The following is a 26,375-nucleotide window of genomic DNA, read 5'->3' on the forward strand; positions in this document are numbered from 1 at the left end:
TGGAGTGGAAGGTGAGGACTTGAGGAACACTATCCCAGCTCTGGCGGGGAGGAGAGTGAGTGAGAGCAGAGTCGTGGGGCGGAGGAGGGCTTAGTCAGCAATGGTAGAGGGGAAGCCATGGTTAAGAATAAAGGATGATATCGTTATTGGAGCACTCAATGGACTGCTCGAATGTCTGTGTTGTACAGTTGCGGGAAGAATGATTGAAGTAGCTGTGGAAGTCTGCGGGCTTATAATGGATATCTGTTCCCAACCTATCAACTGAGATGGAGACAGAGAAATTCAGAAAGGGAGGGAAAAGTCAGAGATGGATGATATGAAGCTGAGAACCATAAAAATTAGCAGCCCAAGTAATTATATCTTTATGTTTGATATGAACATAGCAAGTAGCTCCAATTCAGTTGTTAGTATATTGGAGGCAGAGTTGACGAAGCAACCCGATGTGGAACTAAAGTAATGACTGTTTCAAGTATTTTAATGTTCTCTTTTTCATCCCACCCCCACAATCTCTGCAGCTTAAAATGAATTCTTTACCTCATTTTTTCAGTTCTGATGAGGGATCTTTAACCTGAAACATTAACAGTTTCTCTTTCCATGGATGCAGCTTGACCCGCTCACCGTCTCCACCACTTCCTGTTTTCATTTCAGTGTTTTTGATTTTCAATATTGATTATTAAGCCCCTGAACAGGAACACATTTCTTGGCATTCCTTTTCAATTGAACTAAAACACAAATTAGACAGTAAAGTCTTCAATTTGTCGCAAGTTTAAAGCAGGTATTCCTTTCATCCTGTTAAAAGTTGATTTTTGATATTTCTTTTTATAATTGGGCCAGAATTATACCATGGATATTCTCCTTAACAGAGGTTTGGCTTTTCTCTGATATTGAGTGTGATTTGATTCACATGGTGTAGCTTTAGGTATTTGAGCCATAAACAAAGAATAGATACAGTGCCCTCCATAATGTTTGAGACAAAGACCCATCGCTTATTTAATTGCCTCTGTACTCCACAATTTGAGATTTGTAATAGAAAAAAACACATGAGGTTAAAGTGCACATTGTCAGATTTTATTAAAGGCCATTTTTATACATTTTGGTTTCACCATATAGAAACTACAGCTGTGTTTATACATAGTCCCCCCATTTCAGGGCACCGTAATGTTTGGGACACATGGCTTCACAGGCATTTGGGATTTCTCAGGTGTGTTTAATTGCCTCCTTAATGCAGGTATAAGAGAGCTCTCGTCACCTAGTCTTCCCTCCAGTCTTTCCATCACATTTGGACCCTTTTATTGCTGTTTATTAACATGAGGACCAAAGTTGTGCCAATGAAAGTCAAAGCCATTATGAGGCTGAGAAACAAGAAAAAAACTGTTAGAACATCAGCCAACCATTAGACTTACTAAAATCAACTGCTTCGAACATCATTAAGAAGAAAGAGAGCACTGGTGATCTTACTAATCGCTAAAGGAGGGCATGGAAGACCTCCACAGCTGATGACAGAAGAATTCTCTCTATAAAAAAGAAAAATCCCCAAACATCTGTCCGACAGATCAGAAACACGCTTCAGGAGTCAGGTGTGGATTTGTGGATTGTGTGCAATGACTTCACTGAAATACAGAAGACTCTCAAAATGAACATGGGTAGCCGCAAAAAATATGGCCAGGTTACAGTTTGCCAGCTACACTTAAAAGAGCATAGATGTAAAAGAACCACAGTTACTGAGACAAAGATTAACTTATATCAGAGTGATGGCAAGAGTAAAGTATGGAGGAGAGAAGGAACTGCCCAAGATCCAAAGCATACCACTTTATCTATGAAACACGGTGGTGGGGATGTTATGGCCTGGGCATGTATGGCTGCTGAAGGTACTGGCTCAATTATCTTCATTGATGGTACAACTGCTGGTACAGGTGCACAACCTTTTATCCGGTGTTCCAGAAACCGAAAAGCTCCGAAAACCGGCCATTTTTTCCAGATGTCGTCTGCGCACCAAAGCTCGCGTTTGGCGCCAAACTTGACCCAAAACGACCCACGGTCAACCCAGGTCTGTACTACTGTAGCGGCTGCCTCCTCCCTGGAGACCGGGAGACGCTTAAACATCTGTAAATCATTGCTTAAATGTTAGTCAGTTAGTTTGGAGGGCTTTTATGTGAAGGGGGGTGAAGGGGTAAACTTTAATTCTTAGTCCCCTACCTGGTCGGAGAGGCGGGGGAGCGGTCAATGCATTACCGGGTCGCCGTGCAGTAAGCTCCGCAGCGCTGTGGCCGGTGGGGCTGTGGGCGGTGCTGGTTGTAGCTCCGACCCCGGCAACTCTACCCCTGGCTGCGAGGCGCTCCAAATCCAGCGCGGCCCGCGGCCGGACGCCCCAGCTCCGCGAATGTCGGGAGTCGGCGGCGTCGCAGCGCTGGGATACCAGCGGGGAGCGGGCAATGCCTTACCGGGTCACCGTGCGGCAAGCTCCGGAGCGCTGTGGCCGCCGACACACAACATCGCGGAGCGTCGCTGGATTTGGAGCCGCGCAGCCAGGTAGAGTTGCCGGGGTCGGAGCTCCAACCGGCGCCGCCCGCGGCCGGACGGAGCCCCCAGCTCCGCGGCTCCAAATCCAGCGACGCTCCGCGATGTTGTGTGTCGGCGGCCACAGCGTTCCGGAGCTTGCCGCACGGCGACCCAGTAAGGCATTGCCCGCTCCCCGCTGGTATCCCAGCGCGACGCCGCCGACTCCCGACATTCCCGGAGCTGGGACGTCCGGCCGCGGGCCGCGCTGGATTTGGAGCGCCTCGCAGCCAGGGGTAGAGTTGCCGGGGTCGGAGCTACAACCGGCGCCGCCCGCGGCCGGACGGAGCCCCCAGCTCCGCGAGGTTGGGAGTCGCCGACCAGGTAGGGGACTAAGAATTAAAATTTCCCCCTTCACCCCGACTCCACAACCACCACATAAAATCCCTCCAAACTAACTGACTAACATTTATGCAATGATTCTCCCAGTCACCGGGGAGGAGGCAGCCGCTCCAGACTTTTCAAGCCGCCCGCGCTACCTACCTAATCTACGCTAAAAATCTTCCATTCTGAAATCCGAAAATGTCCGAAATCCGACAAGTGTCTGGTCCCAAGGCTTTCGGATAAAAGGTTGTGCACCTGTAGTAGCATAATGAACTCTGAAGTGTATAGACACATCGTATCTGCTCAAGTTCAAACAAATACCTAAAAACTCATTGGCCAGCGGTTCATTCAACAGTAAGACAATAATCCCAAATATAGCGCTAAAGCAACAAAGGTGTTTTTCAAAGCTAAAAAACAGCCAATTCTTGAGTGACCAAGTCAAACTGATCATGCCTTTTATATGCTGAAGGGAAAACTGAAGGGGATGAGCCCCCAAAACAAGCATAAGCTAAAGATGGCTGCAATACAGGCCTGGCAGAGCATCACCAGAGAAGACACCCAGCAACTGGTGATATCCATGAATCGCAGACTTCAAGCAGTCATTGCATGCAAAGGATATGCAACAAAATACTAAACATGACTACTTTCATTTACATGACATTGTTGTGTCCCAAACATCATGGTGCCCTGAAATGGGTGGACTATGTATAAACACTGCTGTAATTTCTACATGGTGAAACCAACATGTATAAAAATGGCCTTTATTAAAATCTGACAATGTGCACTTTAACCACATGTGATTTTTTTTCTATTACAAATCTCAAATTGTGAAGTACAGAGGCAAATAAATAAATGGTGGATCTTTTGTCCCAAACATTATGGAGGGCACTGTATGTTGCATAAACATTTGTGACTACATGCTACTGTGGTATTAGATTAGGTGTTGAGCATAAGTGTAACTGTCTGGCATTAGCCTTCCCTTTCATTTCCATGAACTCAGCCTGGAGCAGAGAACCTTGTCTGTAGAAATGAAATTAAATACCAGTCAAATTGATCTTTCAAGAATTTTTGACCCTCTGGTCCTTTGGGTTATTCTCCTGTTCAAGGGAATTGCAGTAGGCTATGGCTGACACATATTCAGGCCCTGCAGGTTTTCCTAAAATAAGGAGGGAACTTTAGCAAAAAGACTGCTTAATCTGTAAAATAGGGAAAGACTAAATCACCTAATTCATTTTTGGGTGTTTTATTATAATGTTTTCCTTTAACCAAGGATAAAATTGATGGGTGCTTCCTTTGATCCCAGGATGCTGCACAGGAATTCCAAAATAAATAAAGCATCAAACTATAATACATTACTATTTTTTTTTTAAATGACCGTTCAGGAGATAAGGGAAAAATGTTATTCGTCAAAATGCTCTAAAAATAATTAACTCTTATTTTTGGTGTTATTTTAAAAAGAAAATTATGGACTATTTGACTAAAATATCCTATGTATAAAGATATTATACTGTTATGCCAGGAGTTTGTAGCAGTTTGCTGTCAAAAATGTTTCATTGAAAAACAGATTAAAGCATTTGACACTTAGTTTGGTCTGTATCGTCACTTCAACGATGTACAGGAATAAATGCAATGATAGCTCAAGAAGACAAAATATTCAAAGGTAAGTTAGTACCAAATAAGGGAAATTATTATTTATGAAGTCTGTGGATGCTGAACAGAGTTATTAAAAATGCGAAATAGACAGTTTCAAACATAAATAATGGTTGAAGCCTCTTTGGACTTCATTTTGGCAGCTATGAAGTTGATAGTGTCAGATCAGTGGTGCGTAAAAATAAAGCCGCCAAGCGTTTTTTCTCTGCTCAACAGATTCAAACATGATAGCATAGTCTTGTAATGTATATATGGTGTCTGCCTACGGAGTCCAAACTTACAAAAATGGGATTTAGACATAAACTAATGTGATGTAATCACATCAAATCAGCATGGAATGGAGCACTTGGTACAGAATGTTGATTCCAGTCTTCATAACTGTTGCAAATTCCCAGGCTACCCTAGTTATTTACCATGTTATGCGTGTGTGAATGAATGGAGTGTGAAGAGGAAAGAATTGTCAGTACAACCTTCACGGAATGTAACACCGTACAGCTCTTCTGACCATTAATGACAGCGACTTGTGTGTTTTCCAAAAACATTGTCATTATTATGGCAACTGTCCTACCTTAGAGCCTTTGTGAGGAGTCAAACCAAAGCTCTGCTATAAGATGAGTCAAACCAGGATGAGATGGCTCTCAATAGTATGGTTAAGGGTAGAGAAAACCATCTCAAATTCAGTAATGCAGTCAGATATAGAAGTTGGTCATTAACTATCTATCTTATATATTACTAAAAGTCTCATCTTTTTTGTTGATGTGTGTGCGATATTCCAGTACCCCGCAAAACGATAGCACTACAATTTTGGCCTACCTTACCATTGTCCTGGGATGTAAAAGAAACAAGTTTAGTTCAGATTGATGGTGTATTTTATAAGTTTATTGACATTTTAAACTTTACAAAAATCACTTTTCAAACCACTTTTCCACTAGCTCTGCCCGTGAGCAGCGCTCAATGTCACAATGGGATCCCGCATATCTGCATACAAAATCGAGATTTTCCAAAGAAAATCAGCTTTAATCAAATTCTTCCATTTTCATTCACAGCTAACATTGTGTTTAGGTTATTTTAAAGAAAAATCACAATTTTTCATTGTGGTGGGGGGGTGGGGGGGGGGGGGGGTGAGATAAGGAGGAGGTTTCATTTTTTAATAAAAATCGCGATTTTCATTTTGGGTGGTGCGATAGGGAGGAGTGGTGTTTTTTTTTCAACAATAGTTATTTTATTTCTTTTAACTCACTTGTGAAACTAACTTTGGCAAACATGCTTTGTACATTTGCCCATCCCATAACCATGTATTTGAGCAGAAATACAGGCAATCATAGGATCAGGATGGCAGCTGGAGCAATGGATGAGCACAGCCTCTACATAAACCTCTGCTATTTCAAAGATAGTACATTGTCAGAGAATGGCTCATGGTTTAGCAGCTTTCACTGCACTTGACTTCAGCGGTAATATACGATAAACAGCATTAACTATGTATTTTAAGTTATTTCAAGTAGCTCTTGCATTCCCTCTCCATCCCTCCCCCACCCAAGTCATACTCGTTCTCACCCAGCACACAGCTAACAATGGCCCGTTTCCTTATTCATCGTTACTTTTTTGCATATCTTTCGTTCATTTGTTCTAAATCTCTTTACATCACCGTCTATATCTTTAGTTTCTCTTTCCCCTGACTCTGTCTGAAGAAGGGAGTCAACCCAAAATGTCACCTATTCCTTTTCTCCAGAGATGTTGTCTGACCCGCTGTTACACCAGCTTTTTGTATCAATCTTCGGTTTAAACCAGCATCTGCAGTTCCTTCCTACGTATTTCAAGCTTTTGTTGATCTAAGTTATCACTGTTATTGATTGACAATTATTGGATTTTTAAATATCAGCTATTGTTTGATTCCTGCACAGGGCTGTCATAATTCCCTGGCACCTGCACACATTCTAAGTGCTGACCTCTTAACCATCTTTAGTCGATTATTTACTTTGTGTTGAAGGCTGAATTTCTGTAAGAACTTCGGTAGTTCTGGGCTGTGGGTTTTGATCTATCACCAGACCTCACCTATGAACGTCACAATAAAGGCATCCATCATAGTGGTTAGATGAGATCAATGGTTCTTTATTTATTTGTGGTTAGTTCATTTATCAGTTTGTCTCGAATAGTTTAAAGTTAAATTAGTAGGTTGTCATCATTCATAATGCAATAGGATAGACAGCTGAAGCAAAGAATTAATGTACATGCTGGTTTAAATAGGATCTACCGTTGAACATCACTATCAAGACCTGTAAGGGAACTGAACAATGACAAAGACTCAAAGACTCTACTTCCTGTTGTTTGTGTATAATGCATGCAGGTCTCTTCATAGGATGAATGGTTTGGAGGAGTTTGAGCCAGGCAGTACAAGAGCCGAGTAGAAAGGCAATCAGCTGCCTGTAATGCCGCTCCCTTGCACCATCAATCTCAGTAACAATTTAACCTCAGTTCCATGAAGTTCTGTCAACATTCATTATATAAACAAGTATTGTAAAAACAACAACATGCATTTTAAGCAAAGGATATCCCAATATTTTGTAATTTCTGGATTTTCAATTGATAACATAATCCGTTGAAACCTGTTTCATCATTCATCAGATTTTAATGAATTAAACTTTATCCTTGTTTGAAGCAGACAGAGCCAAGTTCATGTTTTGAATCTTTAAAAAAAACTGACGATCTGATGTCTAATGCAGAAGGCAGATGTTCAATGCTTCCTTGAATGCATGTTAAAGTCATTGGATAGATTGTTAATGCCAGGCTTGTTTTCTCATTTCCTTATTTATATTTTTTTCTCTGGCAATGTCACAAATAGCATTCACAGATGAAATTAACGTACCCATTTTGAATGGCGGGGTAATTTACAGATAATTTACACTTAACTAGACTGATCAAGATCAATAAGCAAATAAATTATTTTATCACCTTTTATGTTTCTTGCTATCTTAAAAAATATTGAATGTAGATGGAGCTTTAATTTAGTCAGTTGTAAATAGAAATATTAAATGTCCTGTTGTAATAAACATTTGGCGGCTTTGTAAAGGAAAATAAGTAATGGAAAATATGCCCATTTCATAAAAATTGAATAATTCAAGCAGTATCAAAATGTTTAATTGATGAAGAATAATGCATAGATTCTGGACCTGGGAAGAGGCAACCATGCCGGAGGATCCCAGGAACAAATGTGTAATTGCAACCATCTTCAGGAAGGGAAAATTCTGATTGTAGTGAGTGCAGATTATGCGGTCTGCCATAGGGAAAACCATCGCAAGGATTCTCTTTAAGTGAATCCTTCCCAGTAGTTTAGCCACCCACAAAGTGCAATACGGATTCTAAGCATCAACGGTTATAGTGGATATGGCCTTCACCGTGTGACAAATCCAAGCAGCACCAACCACTGTGCATGGCCTTGCTAAAGCTTTTGATTCCATTGACCAAGGTTTGGAATCTTGCCACAGAGGGTTGAGGCCAGTTCATTGGCTTATTTAAGAGGGAGTTAGATGTGGCCCTTGTGGCAATCATTGGGAGGCAGGTACCATACTGAGATGGATGATCATTTGGATGATAGCATGATCATATTGAATGGCGGTGCATTCGAAGGGCCGAATGGCCTACTCCTGCAACAATTTGATGTTTCTATGTTATGAAGAACCTTCAACATTGGACTGTACCAGACATTTGTTAGCATTCTCCGTCAACTAAACAATGACATGCAAGCTGAACCAAACAAGATCTCCTTAGCATTGTTGAACATCACCTGTCCAGCATAGGGTGGTACACAAAAATGCTGGAGAAACTCAGCGGGCGCAACAGCATCTATGGAGCGAAGGAAATAGGTAACGTTTCGGGCCAAAACCCTTCTTCAGACTGAAAAAGGGTTTCGGCCCGAAACGTTGCCTATTTCCTTCGCTCCATAGATGCTGCTGCACCCGCTGAGTTTCTCCAGCAGTTTTGTGTACCTTTGATTTTCCAGCATCTGCAGTTCCTTCTTAAACAGCATAGGGTGGTTCAGCCATTTCATAAGTTACAAGTCTGGAGTGAAGTCAAGTCAAGTCACTGACATCGGTTTTGCCTGAGAAGTAAAACTATATTTATCTTTCCTAATAGAAGTGTTCGAGAATAAGTGATGTAAATGAGCAGAATGATTACCCTTGAGACTCCTTCCATCTCCTGAATTCTGACATTGAACTCCCTTCTTTATCGTTGAGAAACAAAAAGAATTGTCAGGAAATGCTAGTCTATTTTGAAAGTAATCTGGTTATTTCCAATGCACAAAACAGCTCTTGAATCCAGTTTAGACAATCACATGTTCAATTATGAAAAAAAGTAATTGGAAGAAAAGGTTGCAGTTACATCCATCTGCAGTTTAATGAAAAGGATAGGAATTCTCAGACGTCCTTGTTGTGTGGCTGTACATGAGGGAAATTTGCTTTTACTTTTCCATTCTTTACTAGTTATAAACAGAATAAAAATAATTACTATTTACCGTTGTGCCCATGCGTAATGCTCCCACATACCCATAATAAGAAAGGAAGGGAAGGGAAGCGAGAACACACCAAATTGGGTTCGCATTCAATAGAGCTTTCTGTTGTCAGTGGTAACTTGGGATATGGGGTGCTTGATACTGTTAGGTGGAAGATAATACTAGGGGACACAGTCAAAGTTGCTCATGTCGGTCAGATTTCGAGAGACAATTCTTCATTCAAGGTGGTCAATCTTTAGAATTTGCTAGACTAAGTGGGACCCGTTGGATCCCATGTTCACACGGGAGGGTTGGTCCCCCAATGCAATATTCCACCTCTCCAATATTGGTGGCCAGTCTGGGGAGGGGGGGCGCTTTCTGGAGTGCTAGTATGGGTACTGTGGGCTGAAGGGACATGTTAGTATGGACATTGTTGGCCAAATGGAATCTTGGGGTGACAGCTCAGTCACTCAAGTCTGATGTGCTGGCAGCTCACTAATAGCTGGTGGGCTAGCAGTTGACTCACGGCTATTTCTTGAAATTCCATTTCAAGCAGGGTGCAAGGCAACCAAATTCAAGTGCAGTTTCTTACCACTTCAAGCAGGGTGCAAGGCCACCAAATTCAAGTGCAGTTTCTTACCACTTCAAGCAGGGTGCAAGGCCACCAAATTCAATTGCAGTTTCATAACACTTTAAGCAGGGTGCAAGGCCACCAAATTCAAATGCAGTTTCATACCATTTCAAGCAGGGTGAACCCACCATAAAACCACACAAAACACCACATAAACACCACACTCACAGTTCAGTAGACATTCAGTGTGTTCAGTTGATTCACAGCTCAGACAGTCGTGACCTCTCTCTCCCCCCCATCTTGCAGAGACTGACCCACACTTACGGGTTTTATAATCCCTCCCCCTCCAACTGGAAGGGGCGTAGCCTTCATGGCATGATTGACAGGAGAGAGATTCTCAACCGTTTTTCAACACTAATAACACATTTATTTTTCATCGATGGGAAGAATCCTCTGCACCTGATGAGTGGCGAGGAACTGAGTAAGATAGACAAAAATCACAGCCGTAAGTGGTAGCATTTTATCTAAAATCAATCTTCAGTGCAAACTGGAAGTTGTCAAGTTTCCACCAACAACAGCCATTTTATTTTTACCGTGCAGCCTTTCAAAGCAGTTGCCACCACCCAACAACATCCATTTTGTTTCAGTGCAGCCTTTCAACGCAGTTACCACCACCAACAGCCATTTTTTTTTTTGCAGTGCAGCCTTTCAATGCAGTTGCCACCACCAACAACAGCCATTATTTTTGCAGTTGAGACTTTCAAATCAGTTACCACCACCAACAACAGCCATTACTTTGCAGTGCAGCCTTTCAAAGCAGTTACCACCACCAACAACAGCCATTTTATTTCAGTGCAGCCTTTCAAAGCAGTTACCACCACCAACAACAGCCATTTTTTGCAGTGCAGCATTTCAAAGCAACCATTTTTTCATTTTCAAACCACATTAATGGCACTCACAGTTGAGTAGACGTGTTAATTGTTATTCAGAGCTCAGAGAGACGTGACCCTCTCACTTCCTCCATCTTGCAGAGACTGAGTGAGGCACACCACTTCCGGGTTTTATAGTCCCTCCCCCCTCCCATCAGCAGGGGCAGCAGAGAGAATGGCAATCTTTTAAAGCATTAATATCTCTCTGATTTTTAATCGATTGAAAAAATCCTCCGGTCCAGTCCGGTGGAGGGGGGCTCTGAACGAGGTGGCCAAAAATGACGGCCGTAAGTAGCGACGTTCTCTTGGAAATCACATCGCAGTTAGTCAAAAGCGGTCACAATCTTACTTTTAGTAATATAGATAGATATTTAAAATCAATACAGAAGGCTGTGGACACTCATTTATAGAAAATATTCAAAGCAGAAATCGATAGATAGTTGGAATGCAGGAGGATTGAATGATACTGGAGTGGGGAAGAGAAGTGGTGTGGAGATGGTCATTATTTTGTCAAAGGGTAAAGCATGTTTATAGCACCTTTCATCCACGTGACGCTCTAAAGTGCACAGTCAGTGACATAATTTCAAAGGTAAGAAGTTAGAGACATAAAGTGGCCTGAACTAGAGTTGAATGAAGTTTATATAATTTAGCAGCTCTTGCATTTGTTGGGATAGTGTCACGGGGCTGCGATTTTGGACACTTCTTTTACACTAGTTCACATGATCTCTTGAACAAAATAGTACAATTTAAGGTAAAGATCATATGTTAAGCAATTTCTTTCTCTGATACAACATTTTAAGCCATTTGCAAATTAGGTTTGGCATAATGAGACAAATCAATCCCATCTTTGCCTCCGTTTCAACAGAATGTTCCCTGCTGCAAAAGTACAATGGATGAATGAATCTCTTTATTGTCATTGCACATAGTACAACAAAATTTAAAAGTCAATCCCACGGTGCGATTCACAAGAGCAATTTTAAATATATAAGAAAAGGTAAAAATATATACATATTAAAAAAAAAATTACAGATAAATAACAATAGCAGCTGAGGTAGAACCATTCAGTTGAATGTGAGTGTTATTTCTTATTTTGCATTGTTAAGTTCACGTATGGCTATGGGGTAGAAGCTGTCTCTGAGTCTGTTTGTGCGAGTTTTGAAAGACCTATACCGTCTGTCAGAGGGCAGCAGGTGGAACAGGTTGTGTCCAGGGTGGGAAGGGTCCTTTAGGATGTTGGGTGCCCTGCCAAGGCAACGAGAGCTGAAGATGTCCATTAAGGGAAGGCAGTGGGCAGCCAGTGATTTTTTTGTGCGGTGTTGATGACCCTTTGAAGGTCTCTCCTGTCCGTTGCAGAGCAGCTGGCATACCATGTGGTTATACAGTACGCCAGCACACTCTCAATGGAGCAGCGGTAGAAGGACACCAGCAGCTTCTCCTCCAGGTTGTTTTTCCTGAGGATCCTCAGAAAGTAGAATCGCTGCTGGGCCTTCTTGACTGCTGTGGTGGTGTTTGTAGTCCTGGAGAGATCCTCCGTAATCTGTATGCCCAGGAATCTGAAGTCTGAGACCTTATCCACAAAGTCCCCATTGATGAATAGAGGTTTGGGGGCTGCACTGGTCTTACGGAAGTCTGATAATTTCCTTTGTTTTTGTGGTGTTTAGGATGAGGTTGTTGTCTGAACACCACGCTGCCAGTCTTTGGACTTCCTCCCTGTAGGCTGTCTCATCTCCTCCTGAGATACGTCCAACCACAGTCGTGTCGTCCGCAAACTTGACAATGGTGTTGGTGGAGTGGGCGGGATGCACAATAAAGGCGGAGCTAAAGTAGATGAGGGGGCATCAACACACAGCCCTGTGGGGAGCCGTGCTGAGTGTGATGGGGTGGAGAGGTGAAGCCCCAGTGGCGATGGTCATCCTCAGTTAGACAGAAAGTCCTTGATCTGTAGGCAAACTGGGTTGGGAGAGTCCTAAATCCATGAGTTTGGTGGCCAGTCTGCTGAGGATGATGGTATTAAAGGCGGAGCTAAAGTCAATGAAAAGCATCCTCACATAGCTCCCCTGGTGTTCGAGGTGGGTCAGTGCAGTGTGAAGAGCAGTGGCGATGGCATCCTCAGTGGACCTATTTGCTCTGTGGTGGTGTGGCAGACTCGAAGGCATGGTGGGGAGGCTGGCTTTGGATGTGACTGCTGACCATGCCTCTAACGAAACACTTCATCTAATATAGTGTGTGAGAAATCTTTCAGCGTTTTTCGTGAATAGAATTTAATATATTCTTTTTTTTGGTAGCAAAATGAAAGCAGACTTCAGGCACGGTGGGATGATATTTGGACAGGGACAAGTTTACGTACCATCTTCCTATTGCTCTAATATAGTGTACTGAAAATCTTTCAGCGTTTTTGATGAATAGAATTTAATATATTCTCAATTTCACAGCAAAAAAAAGCTGAAATCTAGACATTGAATATATCAAGCCAACAAGTTACCTACCACCTTCCTATTCCCGTGAAGGTCTTGAATAAATTAGGTCCACTAACCATCCAACCATGTGTTAGATTTAAAGGTGTGACCTTTTTATTAAACTGTGATTTGCACACCTGTTTCGTAGTTTTAAATTATTACGATTATTAACTTCATTTTAAAAGGTTCAGAGAGCAGCAGACGTTGCTGGTTTATTCTTTTCTCAGTGACCCAATGCATTTTTGTATTATTCAGGGCAACCTTCATATGATGATAACTTGCTTTTATCAAGATATTAATGAAATTAAGTTTAATGAGGAAGGTAATCAGAGAAAAAAGAAAGGCTTAATTTAATTCTTCTGCAGGGAAGAAAATAAAATGAAAACCTTTGATGACTCCCAACCTTATTGCGGGTAAAAGTGAACACATTTGTCCATACATACCTCTCTTTTGCTTGTCTTGGGTTACCTGTGATCAAACTCAAAATTTGCAACCACATGGCTCCTAGCATCCAGGCAGCATCGCTACTACAGTTGTTCTGCATGGTGGAGTGATGCAGGAGTGGCAGCCAGGCTGTAGATGGAAGAAGATATGGCCCTGCCCAAAACAGCCTGCACCATATTGGAAAAACATACAAGTAATTTTGAAAAGATAAAATGTTAATCAAAATGAAATAAAACCGCATACAATTTATGTAAGTTAATTAATAATATCAACAGGAATTAAGACAAGGGTTTTTTTTTAAAACCAATCACCTTTTCTTTGGCAACTCAAGCTGAATGCACAAATAATCGCTGGCATTCTGGGGAGCCAGATACAAAGTGAGTTTGGACCTTCAGTTCAATACATTGAGAAATTCCCCTGAGCACAGCGGTAAAGCAGGAGTTCGGAAGAGACTGACACACACACACACACTGGAGCTTGCCAATTTTTTTCTACAGAACTGCCAACTACCACTCAACCCTCTTACTTCAACACAATCTATTCCCCTGGGAAAGATATCTTCGTTGTGTGCACCATTATGTAGTTGTCTGCCATTTAGACAGCTTATCCAAAAAACAGTTGTCCATTATTCAGTTTTGAACTGTTAATAGGATCATCTTAACATGTGGAAGAGTATGAAAGTTAACAATGATGTGTTTGCATTAAGGATATAAAGCTATAAATACTACTTGTACACAGTAGACTTGATGTGTAGTATTTGGCACGTCTGTCCTGTCTCGGTAGTTGCAGTTTTTTGGAGTTGGGTTAGAATATTTGATTCTTCCTGTCCACAGTAAATGTGACTGCTTGTGCCAACTACTTGATGATAGAATTACAGCCAAGGAGGAAATCTTTTAAGAGCCTGTTATCCTCTTTCCTTTCGTGACATGTAAAAATTCTGCGAACAAAATCACTGTTCTTGAAAACTTCCAGCTAAAGTGTAGAATGGATTACACATGTGAGCCATTCTTTGATTGTTGTTCAACATGGATAAATGTATTTGTGTAATTTTTTTACTATCGGATATGCCTGTCCTATACTGTAATCTGCGGGATGACATGATCAGAATTGAAAAAACTTGCATGTGAAAGGTGGTGTATAAACTAAGATACTCAGCAGGTCTGACAACATCGATGGAGAGTGAGACGTAAGTGAGTCTATAATCCTGTATGAATGCAGATGCCCAAGACTTAAGTCAAGTCAAATTAAGAGAGTTTATCGTCATGTATCCCAGATAGGACAATGAAATTCTTGCTTGCTGCAGCACAACAGAGTATTGTAAGCATAAATACAGAACAGTTTAGTGTTTCTATATAGCATAGACCATTTATATATACACATAAATAAACAGATAAAGTGCAATAGGCTGTTATAGTTCAGAGTTGTTTGATGGCGAGTTTAATAGCCTGATGGCTATGGGGAAGTAGCTGTTCCTGAACCTGGATGTGCCAGATTTCAGGCTCCTGTGCTTTCTACCTGATAGCAGTGGATAGATGAGTGTGTGGCCTGGATGGTGTGGGTCCTTTATGATGATGGCAGCCTTTTTAAGGCAGCAATTGCGATAGATCCCTTCGATGGTGGGGAGGTCAGAGCCAATGATGGACTCGGCAGTGGTCATAACTTTCTGCATTCTTTTCCGCTCCTGGACGCTCAAGTTGTCGAACCAAGCCACGATGCAACCAGTCAGCATGCTCGCTACTGTGCACCTGTAGAAGTTCGAGAGAGTCCTCTTTGACATACCGACTCTCCGTAATCTTCTCAGGAAGTAGCGCTGGTGTGCTTTCTTTATAATTGCATCAGTGTGCTGGGACCAGGAAAGATCTTTGGAAATCTGCACAACCAAGGAATTTGAAGTTTTTTTACCCTTTTCCACCATAATCGATATAAACGGGATTGTGGGTCCCTATCCTACCCCTTCCAAAGTCCACAATCAGTTCCTTGGTTTTGCTGGTGTTGTTAGCCAGGTTATTGTGCTGGTACATTGCTTTTTGTTTCCCAGCTTCGCTCGACTGTTCATTTCTCCCTCTTTTTCTGTGCATGACCTTCGGTATGCTTTTATTTTGGAGCTTCAGCATCTGTGGTGTTTTAGCTTTATTTTTAGGGAAATGCTGGAGATTCCCTGACAGCTCGTCCTGTTTCAGTACATCAACACCTCTTCTTGATTTAACAGTATCTAGTTTTCAATTAAATAATGACAAACCTGAACTACATACTTCCATAAAATCTTTTCATTAAAGCAAATTCAATAAATACAGGTTGATTTTTTACCAACTATTTTAATCTGTGAAAGTTATAACATATAATGAATTGCTTATTATTCCACCTTGTATTTATTTCCACTGTTCTGTTTTCACTTAGAATACATTTGGAAGTCTCACATTTCAACTTTTAAATCTGAAACATTATTCCATTTAGGAAAAGACGGTTTCCATGTTGAATTAAGAATATCGCAGTTAATAGTTAACCACTTTATGTTAAAACAAAAGGGTAGCGACTACAAAGAGAAAAGCACCAAATAAGGAGGGCAAGTTACCCATGGCTATCATTTATGAAGATATGAACATATGACACATAGCTCAAATAAACAATGGATAGTATTATTTTAAAGAATACCTATAAAGTTGGAGAAATTAACACCACAAGACATGTAGCTACTCCACTGAAAATGAAATCACGATGAGTTTCTAACATAAAAGCAATTAACTCTAGGGAAATTTAATAATGGGATTTTCACTGAGTCCAATCATTTTTTTCTCAGCACAAATATACATTTAATGAGAATTTATATTTATGTAGCATGTTTAATATCCCGAGATGCTTGAGCCAAATAATCATCAGCGTTACGCATCTGGAGGGATTTATTGAAATGCAGAATATGATGTGATTTAATATATTATCAATGCACTATGTGCAAAAATATTTTCTTCCATTTCAGTAGATACCCTTGCCCCCTCTGCCATTAGTTTGTTTTTTAATGGGTTGAAAAACCAGTTGATTTTAGTGCCTCAGCCGCAAGATTTCTTAAATTGGTCTCTGTTGTCTGATTCTGTTGATGCACCATGGTCCTGGATCATTAAAGAAACAAATTAGACCGGCACTGTGAGAAAACAAAATAGGCAGTAACTGTGATTAATTTACGATTTTATATAAAAAAAAACTCCAGGCAAGTTACTATTTGGAAATATTGCCTAGATTGGAAATTTGAGTTCTTTCACCTGAAGTATATAATGTAGTTGATTAATTACCACGGTTAAAGTTCATTTTGTAAGCAGTGTTGAGTTTCATGATGATATGTTTCATTTTTTTCTTAAATATATTGTTTTTTTGTAAGAAAATGGTAGGCAGTATATGTGGATTTGTGTTGAGAGAATAATTGTGTTGAGAGATAAATATTCATCTGATGTGAAAACTGTTTTTGCAATGTCATGAAGAGAGCAGTGTAGCAGCGAAGCAGACTTTGTTGTACTTTATGTACCTGATTAAACTTTAATCCCAAACAGAATGCAAGGAATGGATCCCTGAAAAGTTCTAAATACATAATTACTATTATATTGTTTGCACATCTGAGTTGGAGCAGGGATTTGAGTAGTAAAAGCACCAACGTAATAGTGGAGAAAAGTACTTCAATTAAAGTATGAAATGTTCTCTCTGAGAAGTCTGAAAATACAGTTTACTAATTTGTTACAGTGTATTGACAGTAGGGAGATGGAGCTTATTGCTTAGGGAGTCTGCAATGAATAATTACTGTTTTCATGTCTCTGAAGAACTTTGTCATATGAAATGTTGTTCCTTCAAGGCTTTTTCACCCAGAGTGCAATTAAAAGTAATTTTGCAGTCACTTTGTCATCTGGGAATGTAGACACCAGTCATATCAAATTGCCTTACACAGTCTTCACAGAGTGTAGTGCAAGCAATACTTGGTAATTCAATACAGCGGTTCCTTGTTGAAACCTGAATGGCCAGAAGTAATTTTCTTAACATAATTACAGCTTAATTAAAGTGACATGTCTACGATGGGTTTCTTGTAATGGATGTCACTCTGTTGGAAAATTGAGTTCTACCTTTTATGCTATTTTAATAATTTAGTTGGATATGAAAGTTTGAACTAAAAATATAAAGGTCCCTCGAGATCATTATGTAATTTGTATTGCATAGCCTGGAAAAATATGAACGGTTCATTAGTTGGATCTGTTTGCATATTTCAGTATTATGGTTTCCCCATGCACATCCTATGTGAGCATACTGTATCTGGTTCCATGCTGTTCTCGAGCCAGTTATTAATTGGAACCTGGTATTGAGTCAGCGACTCCTACCCATTTGATGTTTGCCTAGCCATAGCCTCTTCTTTCTGTTGGGGGGGTATGATCTCTGCACTTTGTTTCTTCTGATTATCCCATTCTGACACATTAATCTTCAGCTCAGGAACATAACGGAGTGCTGGACAAATTGAATGTCATGTTACTCCTCCATGGATAAAGTAAGAAAACTAGCCCCTGGTCATTTGCAGACTGGCTGTGCACAGAAGCATTTTTCATAATGGCTGCCATAACTCGAGATGCTTTCCCCATCTGTGTGGGGAACTGAAGTGGGTCAAAGATTTTTTTCTTTCCTAATGATTTTTAATTCTTCATTGCCATTCTCCCTGTGGAAGGTAATTGATCAATTCCACAACAATGCCTCACAGGGAATGGAGCACAGTAGCTGGAGAATCTGTCAATGGTATTAACAAAGCAATTTACCAAGCAGTGCTTCCGCCACACACCCCTGAGCAACTTTGATGTGAGTGGGGCAAGGGAAGATAGCTTGCACATCTGGAGCCTAATGTAACTAAATCCCAACAAAATGGGACCCAGCCTGTTTTGTATCTTCTCAGGCATTATCCTTATTTGTGGTCTCAAGCCCCATGAACTTCAGGGCAATTGTTTGTCGTCTAGTTGACATTTATTTTTTATCTTCAGAAGAGTTGTGATGTGTATGGAAGTACATGTTTTGTAAGATGTACCCAATGATGCTATTATTGTATTGTATTGAAATTATCCTCATGGTCCACAACCTTTTACAATATCATGCTGATCATTATATTTTTAAACAAAAAGATGATTGCTGCAAGTAGAAGCTATTCAGATAAGTAAGAAATATAATAACATCTCAAGACAGAATTGCTAAATGTACTTTCCATTTTCTGGGCAATCTCAGCAAGAGATTGCTGGGAATTTTTTAATTGTTTTTTATAATTCTGTTATGATTTGTATTTTACTGTATAGATGTGCTATGTATCTAATGCATTATTCGTCCTTGTATAAGCATTGAGGATGGGGATAATGTATTCGTGGTAATTGGGTAAAACAAGTGATACTGGATTGACTGCCTTTATTGTGCTTTGCTCCACTCTCCTCCATTGACTTTCTGTATCACCTGTTTAAAATATTTGCAGTGAGTTAAAAATCATCTTCATTGAGGCTAGTAGCAAATGTTTACTTTCCAGTGTTAACTATTGGCTCATTATTGCTTTTTTTTAAAAAGCAGAATGGGCGTCAACTGAAGTCAGATATTTCTGACCACTATTCCAACTTTCCTTTTCCTTCCCATTCCTTTCCTTTTTCTTGCTTTGCAGAGCCTCCATCAAACTACCAAATATCTCAGCCTGAAGTGCACACAGCGCATCCAGGAGATTTGCTTCAAATGCAATGTCCTTTGAAAGAGGATGTACAGAACATCATTTGGACTAAAGCTGGGGAACAATTGGGGCACAATAATAAGACTTACATTATCAGAGAGTTCTTGCAGATTAGTGATGCCACACATGAGGATTCGGGCCTCTATGCTTGTACTGCAATTAGACCAGTAGGCAGTGGTATGGTATACTTCATTGTAAACATTACAGGTGAGTAATATTTGAACTGGAAATTCATTAAAACTCAACCTTTATGTTGGTTGTCTCTCCAGACATAACTTTGGCTCAGAGGGAGGGGGTTGCAGTTAGTTGGGATTGATGATGCAGAAAATGGTGGGTGGTTAGAAGAATTAAAGTCATTTGACATTGTGGATATATAGAAACTAACTATGGCAGGATCAGGAGAAAGACACCTTATAAAAAGGGAATATTGTTCTTGGATTAAAAATTGTTCTGTTTCAACATTTTTTGCAATGATTTAAGGTACAATAATAACAAATACGTCTTACACGTCAGGTCATGTAGTTGAATGCATTTTATTTAAGACCAGTCATTTCAGTTTTTAGTAAAAATACATATTTTAAGTTTGTCATCTACCTTGCATCTATAAGGGCTGCTTGGATAATTAAAATATACATTTCATAGGGATCATCTTGGAGTAGCAATTGTTAATTTTAATGCACTTCCTTGTTTTGACATGACATTGAGCCATGATTGGCCCACAAAGTTAGTTCCTTAATTTGGCTCAGTCACCTAAGGAAGGAGATGTATTGTTGGGATTACCTAGCGCTTAAAATAATACTTGGCTTTGGGTCGAATAATTTGAATTACCAAAAATGATAAAGGATCATATTAAGTACAGTGCCATTCTTGGATGTGAGAGGGAGAGTTGATCGAGGGGAACCTGTACATGTTGTATATTTAGATTATCAAACGGCATTTGACAAGTTCCATGTAAGAGGCTGATGAATAAAGCCCTAGGCTTTGAAGGAATTGTGTTGGTGTGGATTAAAAACACTCTCAGATATAAAACAAAAAGTCAGATTAAATGGGTCCTTTTGAGGCTGAGAGGTGTAAATAGTAGAATTTCCCTTAGATCAGTTCTTCGCCCTTAATTGTTCACTTTTTCTTAATGACCCAGAGGGGGAAACAAAATGTAAGGCTTACAATTTTGCCGATAATATGAGTATAGGTGGAAGGGCATGTTGTGATGAGAACATTATTATTCTGCAAGGGGATATACATTGCCCTCCATAATGTTTGGGACAAAGACCCATCATTTATTTATATGCCTCTGCACTCCACAATTTGAGATTTGTAATAGAAAAAAATCAAAGGTAGTTAAAGTGCACATTGTCTGATTTTAATAAAGACCAGCTTTATACATTTTGGTTTCACCATGTAGAAATTATAGCAGTGTGTATACATAATATACCCAATTCAGGGCATCGTAATGTTTGGGACACAGCAATGTCATGTAAACGAAAATAGTCATGTTTAGTATTTTGTTGCATATTCTTTGCATGACTGTTTGAAGTCTGCGATTCATGGTCATCACCAGTTGTTGGGTGTCTTCTCTGGTGATGCTCTGCCAGGCCTGCATTGCAGCCATCTTTAGCTTATGCTTGCTTTGGGGGCTAGTCCCCTTCAGTTTTCTCTTCAGCATATAAAATGCATGCTCAATTGTGTTCAGATCGGGTAATTGATTTGGCCACTCAAGAATTGACAATTTTTTAGCTTTGAAAAACTCCTTTGTTGCTTTAGCAGTATGTTTAGGATCTTTGTCTTACTCTAGAATGAACCACCGGCCAACGTTTTGAGGCATTTGTTTGAACTTGAGCAGATAGGATGTGTCTATACACTTTAGAATTCATTATGCTACTACCATCAGCAGTTGTATCATCAATGAAGATAAGTGAGCCAGTACCTTCAGCAGCCATACATGCCCAGGCCATAACACCAAAACCACCGTGTTTCACAGATGAAGTGGTATGCTTTGGATCTTGGGCTGTTCCTTCTCTCGTCCATACTTTGCTCTTGCCATCACTCTGACATAAGTTAATCTTCAACTCATCTGTCCACAAGATCTTTTTCCAGAACTGTTTAGTACATCTTTTAAGTTTAGTAGAACTTTTAAGTACATCTTGGCAGACTGTAACCCGGCTATCCTATTTTTGCAGCTAACCAGTGGTTTGCATCTTGCAGTGTAGCCTCTGTATTTCTGTTCATGAAGTCTTCTGCGGACAGTGGTCATTGACAAATCCACACCTGACTCCTGAAGAGTTTCTGATCTGTAGGACAGGCGTTTGGGGATTTTTGTTTATTATAGAGAGAATTCTTCTGTCATCAGGTGTGGAGGTCTTTCTTGGCCTGCCAGTCCCTTTGCGATTAGTAAGCTCACCAGTGCTCTCTTCCTTCTTAATGATGTTTCAAACAGTTGATTTTGGTAAGCCGAAGGTTTGGCTGATGTCCCTAACAGTTTTATTCTTGTTTCTCAGTCTCACAATGGCTTCTTTGACTTTCATTGACACAACTTTGGTCGTCATGTTGATAAACAGCAATAAATTTGGCAAAGGTGATGGAATACTGGAGGAAAGACTAGGTGCTGAGAGCTCTCTTATACCTGCATTAAGGAGGCATTTAAACACACCTGAGCAATTACAAACATCTGTGAAGCCATGTGTCCCAAACATTATGGTGCCCTGAAAAGGCTGTAATTTCTACATGGTGAAATCAAAATGTACAAAAATACCCTTTAATAAAATCTGACAATGTGCACTTTAACCACATGCGATTTTTTTCTATTACAAATCTTAAATTGTTGAGTACAGAGGCAAATAAATAAATGATGGGTCTTTGTCCCAAACATTATGGAGGGCGCTGTAGAAAAATTGAGTGAAAATGATTGGACAACATTTTGTTCCAGTGGATGAATTGTAAAATGTTGGCAGTCAGGTCTAACAAATAGGCAAATGGGATGTTGGCTTTATTTCAATGGGGTTTTAGTTTTGTTGGGACGTTTTGTTACCGTTATAACGGTGTGTTGGAGAGGCCACATATGGAGCATAGTTTTCATCCCCTTGCCTGAGAAAAGGATATAGTTGCATTGAAGGCAGGTGAAAGGTTCACTTGGCTAATTCCTTGGATGTCAGGGTTGTCCTATCAAGAAAGGCTTTAGAATTTGGGTCGGTATCTGTTGAAATTTTGAAACATCAGTGCTTGACTGGGTAGATGTTGAGTTATTTGTTGTTTTTCACTTGTGGGAGTGTCATGAACAAGGCTACTAAATAAAGGTTTATTTAAAACAGAGGTGCGTAAAAACATTTCTTATGAGGTTAGTAAATCTCTAGAATTCTCTAAACCCAAGGGTGATAGATGGCAGATTAGGTGGCTAGGTGTTTAGATCAATTTGAGAATGTCACTCTTGGATGTAAATGCTGATCCTCTCGGTGCATATCTAGGAACAAGATGGAGATAGATAAATACCTGAAAGATTGGGGAATGGAAGGTTATGGGGAAATGGTGCATAAGAGGAGCTGAGGTCAACATCATATTGGATGGCAGGGCATGTGTGAGGGACAAGTGGTCTACTGCTGCTCTTATTTTCTTTTGCTCTTGTTTTGGATATTGATATATTAATTTTTTTAACTAATTATACTCCAAACAATATGGATAGTATTATTTTCCATTGTTTGGCTATGGTGGTATGGGGAAGGATAGGGTGCAAGAAATGCTTTGGAAGTATAAATAACCATCTTTTGAATTTCCGTGATCCCGGGGAGATTACAGATTATGGTTTTCTTCCAGATGCCATGTCCTCAGGGGACGATGAAGAGGATAGTGATGGGTCAGAAGAGACAACCATTGATGGTAACAAGATAAGTAAGTACAGGGTGTGGAGACAGACAAGAGGTTAATATAATGAAGTCAGCAAGAAAATAAGGTCCTATTGGTATATCTACTTTCATATATATGAAATGGATACCCTAGAAACTCTGATGATAAAGTGTTAACAATTCTTTATTCCCGGTCGCTTTAATTTCAAGAGTGGTATCAATTTTATTTTTACTTGGTGGAGTAACAACTTAATAACGTTGTAAATTATTCTGGACTGTGCCTGTGCTTTCCAGTAGTTGTATACTTTTCAGCGTCCCTTTATCATGCCCAGTTAGTCAAGTCCATGAAGGGTTGACTGAAAATAATTGGGCTTCCAGAAGCCATTTAGTGTAATATACCTACAAAAAAAGAGTAAAATAAAAATATAAGCAGGTTGAATGCTATTTGTAGCATTCTCACTTATGTCTGAGAAATACGAATTTGAGATCTACTCTAAATCACATTGTATTGTGATACTGAAAACGCTGTATTATGGAAGTGTTAATCAGTAGATGGTCTCATTAGTTTATTAAAGTGATTTAAATATATATTGAAGATCTATTGCACTTCTGGGAAAACAAAACCTTTTTACTAGTACCTGGAGAAACATTGCACTTTCAATCATTGTTACTGTCAAACAATCCCATTAAAAAAGCTTTTTTTTTTACCGCTTTTCCTTTTTTATAGAATAAAGTCAATAATAAAGGCAATAGCATATTTAAAGTAAAATTCCAGTAACTGAGGGGAAATTCAACATGTAAGTTCAATGCCCCTTTAATATTGCAACGGCAAGGTGTTTAGCTCAACCTGGGGACAGGGTAAAGATGTCATTCTTGGATCAAAATGCTGATCTCCTCTTGATGTATATCTGGGAATAAATTATAGATTTCCAAATTGCTTATCATGGAGATGGTCTTTGGAAATTAGAAACTGATGAGAAGTTCCAGGGATTTGGCTTTGGCTGCTGCTGAATAGATGTATAGGACTGAGTATCTATCATAATACCTCCTCCTTCATATCATAATGGTTCATCTCACCATTTGGTATAATTGTTTTGATGATGTTGTGGATGTCTGCATTCCTTTGTTTTCAATTAAACTTGTTTATGATTGACGTTTCATTGAGCCATTTTGACATATTGACTTTACTTGTAGCCAGCAAGTCTGTAGAGAACCAGTATCTATCTGCAATGCAGGTTATAGCTTGTTCCTGACTTTCATACACTTATGGTTAAATGCAAATCTTCAGATTGAGCTGGAGACAGGAAATTATAACCAAGCCCAGCTTGTATATAATGAAGTAGAATGTGGCCCAATTGCCAACAAATTAGGCTTTGTAGAAATCAAATTAATTGTTTGATAACTTAATGTACACAGAGTTCTAAATTCATAAAATGTTTTAAAATAAAATTGTATAATTGTAGAAATATCAGTGCTGTCTGTGTTTTTGTTATTCTTCAGCACATTTAAGACTAGGAAACAGGAGTACAGGTTGAAAGAGTGCACTTTGAGCTTACTCTACTATTTGGAAAGATGCTTGGCTGATCAAGGCTGATCATTGACCTCAATTCACTGATCCCTAAATCTCTTAATTCCCTTGGAGTCCATAAATCCACCAGTGCTAGCATTGAATATACTCGGTGGTTGAGTATCCACACTCCTTTAGGTAAAGAATTTCAGAGATTTAAAACTCCCCCTTTCATTCCTCCCTGGTAAAGACATTTCTCCTGCATAGCATTCTTAAATAGCCATTCTCTGATTCCGACACTGGTCTTTAGTTCATGACTCTCCACCTTGGAGGAGCATGCTATCAACATCTAAATTGTCAACACTTTTTCACAATCTTGTATCTTTCAGTAAGATCATCCCTCATTCTCCTAAACAGCAATCTGACCTCAAAGGGCAGAACGATAACATGCAAATATCTCTACTCTGACAAAAAAAAAATCCAGTCAATGTTTTGAAGGAGCCAAGTATTCTAACAATTTTATACTGGCAAATGTTTTTATTCTCTGTTTCCAAACATTAACACTTTGCTAATATTCTTAAAAGAGCAGCAACATCTTAACACTGTGTACATTATCAGCACTAGTGAAAAAATAGTCATTTATTACCACTAAGGTAAACTGGCAATTAATTAATTTCTCATCTCAGAAAAAAAGTGCAAATTTACTCTGCCTTGAAGCCAGCAGTGAAGATTTGTAGCTCTGATTTGTGGGAGTGACTCGCCTTATTATCTAGTCATATTTTTTGTACTATTTAATAACCAAAATTCCTCAGTGTTGGTTACATTTTACATGAAAAATTTAATAGAATCATTTTGTACTCTCCACGATTAATCCTGATTATGATCATAGGCATACAAGGAAAGGCTAAGTCTGACTGGAGAGACTTGGTTTATTTTCCCTGGAGCGGGGAAGGTTGGGAGAGGATATGATAGTGGTATATAAAATTATGATGGGTATTGATAGTCTAGACTACTAGAAATGTTTCCCTATATCAGAGATAGATAAAATGAGTGGATATCAATTTAGGGAAAGGGGTGAGAGATATTAAGAGGATTTAAGGGGATCTTTTTTACCCAGAGAGTTGAGTATCTGGAATTCACTGCCTGAGAGAGTGGTAGAAATAGTTGCTGACAGCATTTAAGAAGTAAATGAAGACTTGAATCACCTAGGCAAAGAAAGTTGAAGGTCAAGTGCTGGAAGATGGGACTAATATCGATGAATGCCCTTTGGTCAGCATGGTAGTGTTGGGCCAAATAGCCTGTTTCCATGCTGCATTCATCTAAACGGTATTGTTAATAGTATGCCAAAGTTCATTTAACGCTAATTGAAATTTCCAAGGAGAGAATTCAATCAACTGTATATTTACATCATTAAATCTTGAAAATATTTTAAATGGTAACTGGCATTGCCTTTTGAAGTGATGGTACTATTGTTATCTAGTGGCAGGGTGGCTTAAAAAATGGCGGTAAAAGGAAATTGTACTAATATGGACATTTATGGTGAATGTCAACCTTTACTGTATTGGCTCAAGGACCAATGTGCTTTGTAACATGACACTACAACTATAATTATTACATGAAGCATTGGTATTTAACACAAAGGAACTATTGTCTTTGATTTAAATTAGTTCACAAGCTCCAGCTTGTAATTTAGAAAAAAGGCTATATAAAGAAGAAAATGACTATTCTTTACAATCTTTAAAGTATCAGCAAACTTATGTTTACCGTTGGAAAGCTTTGCATTAAAATTGTTTTGGTGACACAAAAGTGAATGGTTTTGCAGATAGCGAAGATGGTTATGAAAGATTGCAGCAGGATCTGGATCGATTGGCCAGGTGGGCAGGGAAATGGTTGATGGAATTTA

The 26,375-nt window shown here is 39.5% G+C and overlaps 1 protein-coding gene across 10 annotated transcripts in view; it reads left to right on the top strand.

The window, feature by feature from the left end:
• LOC129704011 (fibroblast growth factor receptor 2-like) overlaps window positions 1-26,375 on the top strand; it is a 169,368-nt gene that overhangs the window by 81,502 nt on the left and 61,491 nt on the right. For 8 of the 10 annotated variants that reach the window (XM_055646817.1, XM_055646822.1, XM_055646820.1 and 5 more), the window contains 2 exons: window positions 19,070-19,339; window positions 22,937-23,011. The exons of 1 other annotated variant lie outside the window; for it this stretch is intronic. In XM_055646817.1, the coding sequence (XP_055502792.1) occupies window positions 19,070-19,339; window positions 22,937-23,011 (345 nt within the window). The remainder of the gene's footprint in view (window positions 1-19,069; window positions 19,340-22,936; window positions 23,012-26,375) is intronic. One more of the 10 variants, XM_055646824.1, reaches the window with a different exon arrangement.

Source organism: Leucoraja erinacea, chromosome 15, assembly GCF_028641065.1.
Source record: "Leucoraja erinacea ecotype New England chromosome 15, Leri_hhj_1, whole genome shotgun sequence".
In the NCBI taxonomy this organism is placed as follows: domain Eukaryota; kingdom Metazoa; phylum Chordata; class Chondrichthyes; order Rajiformes; family Rajidae; genus Leucoraja; species Leucoraja erinaceus.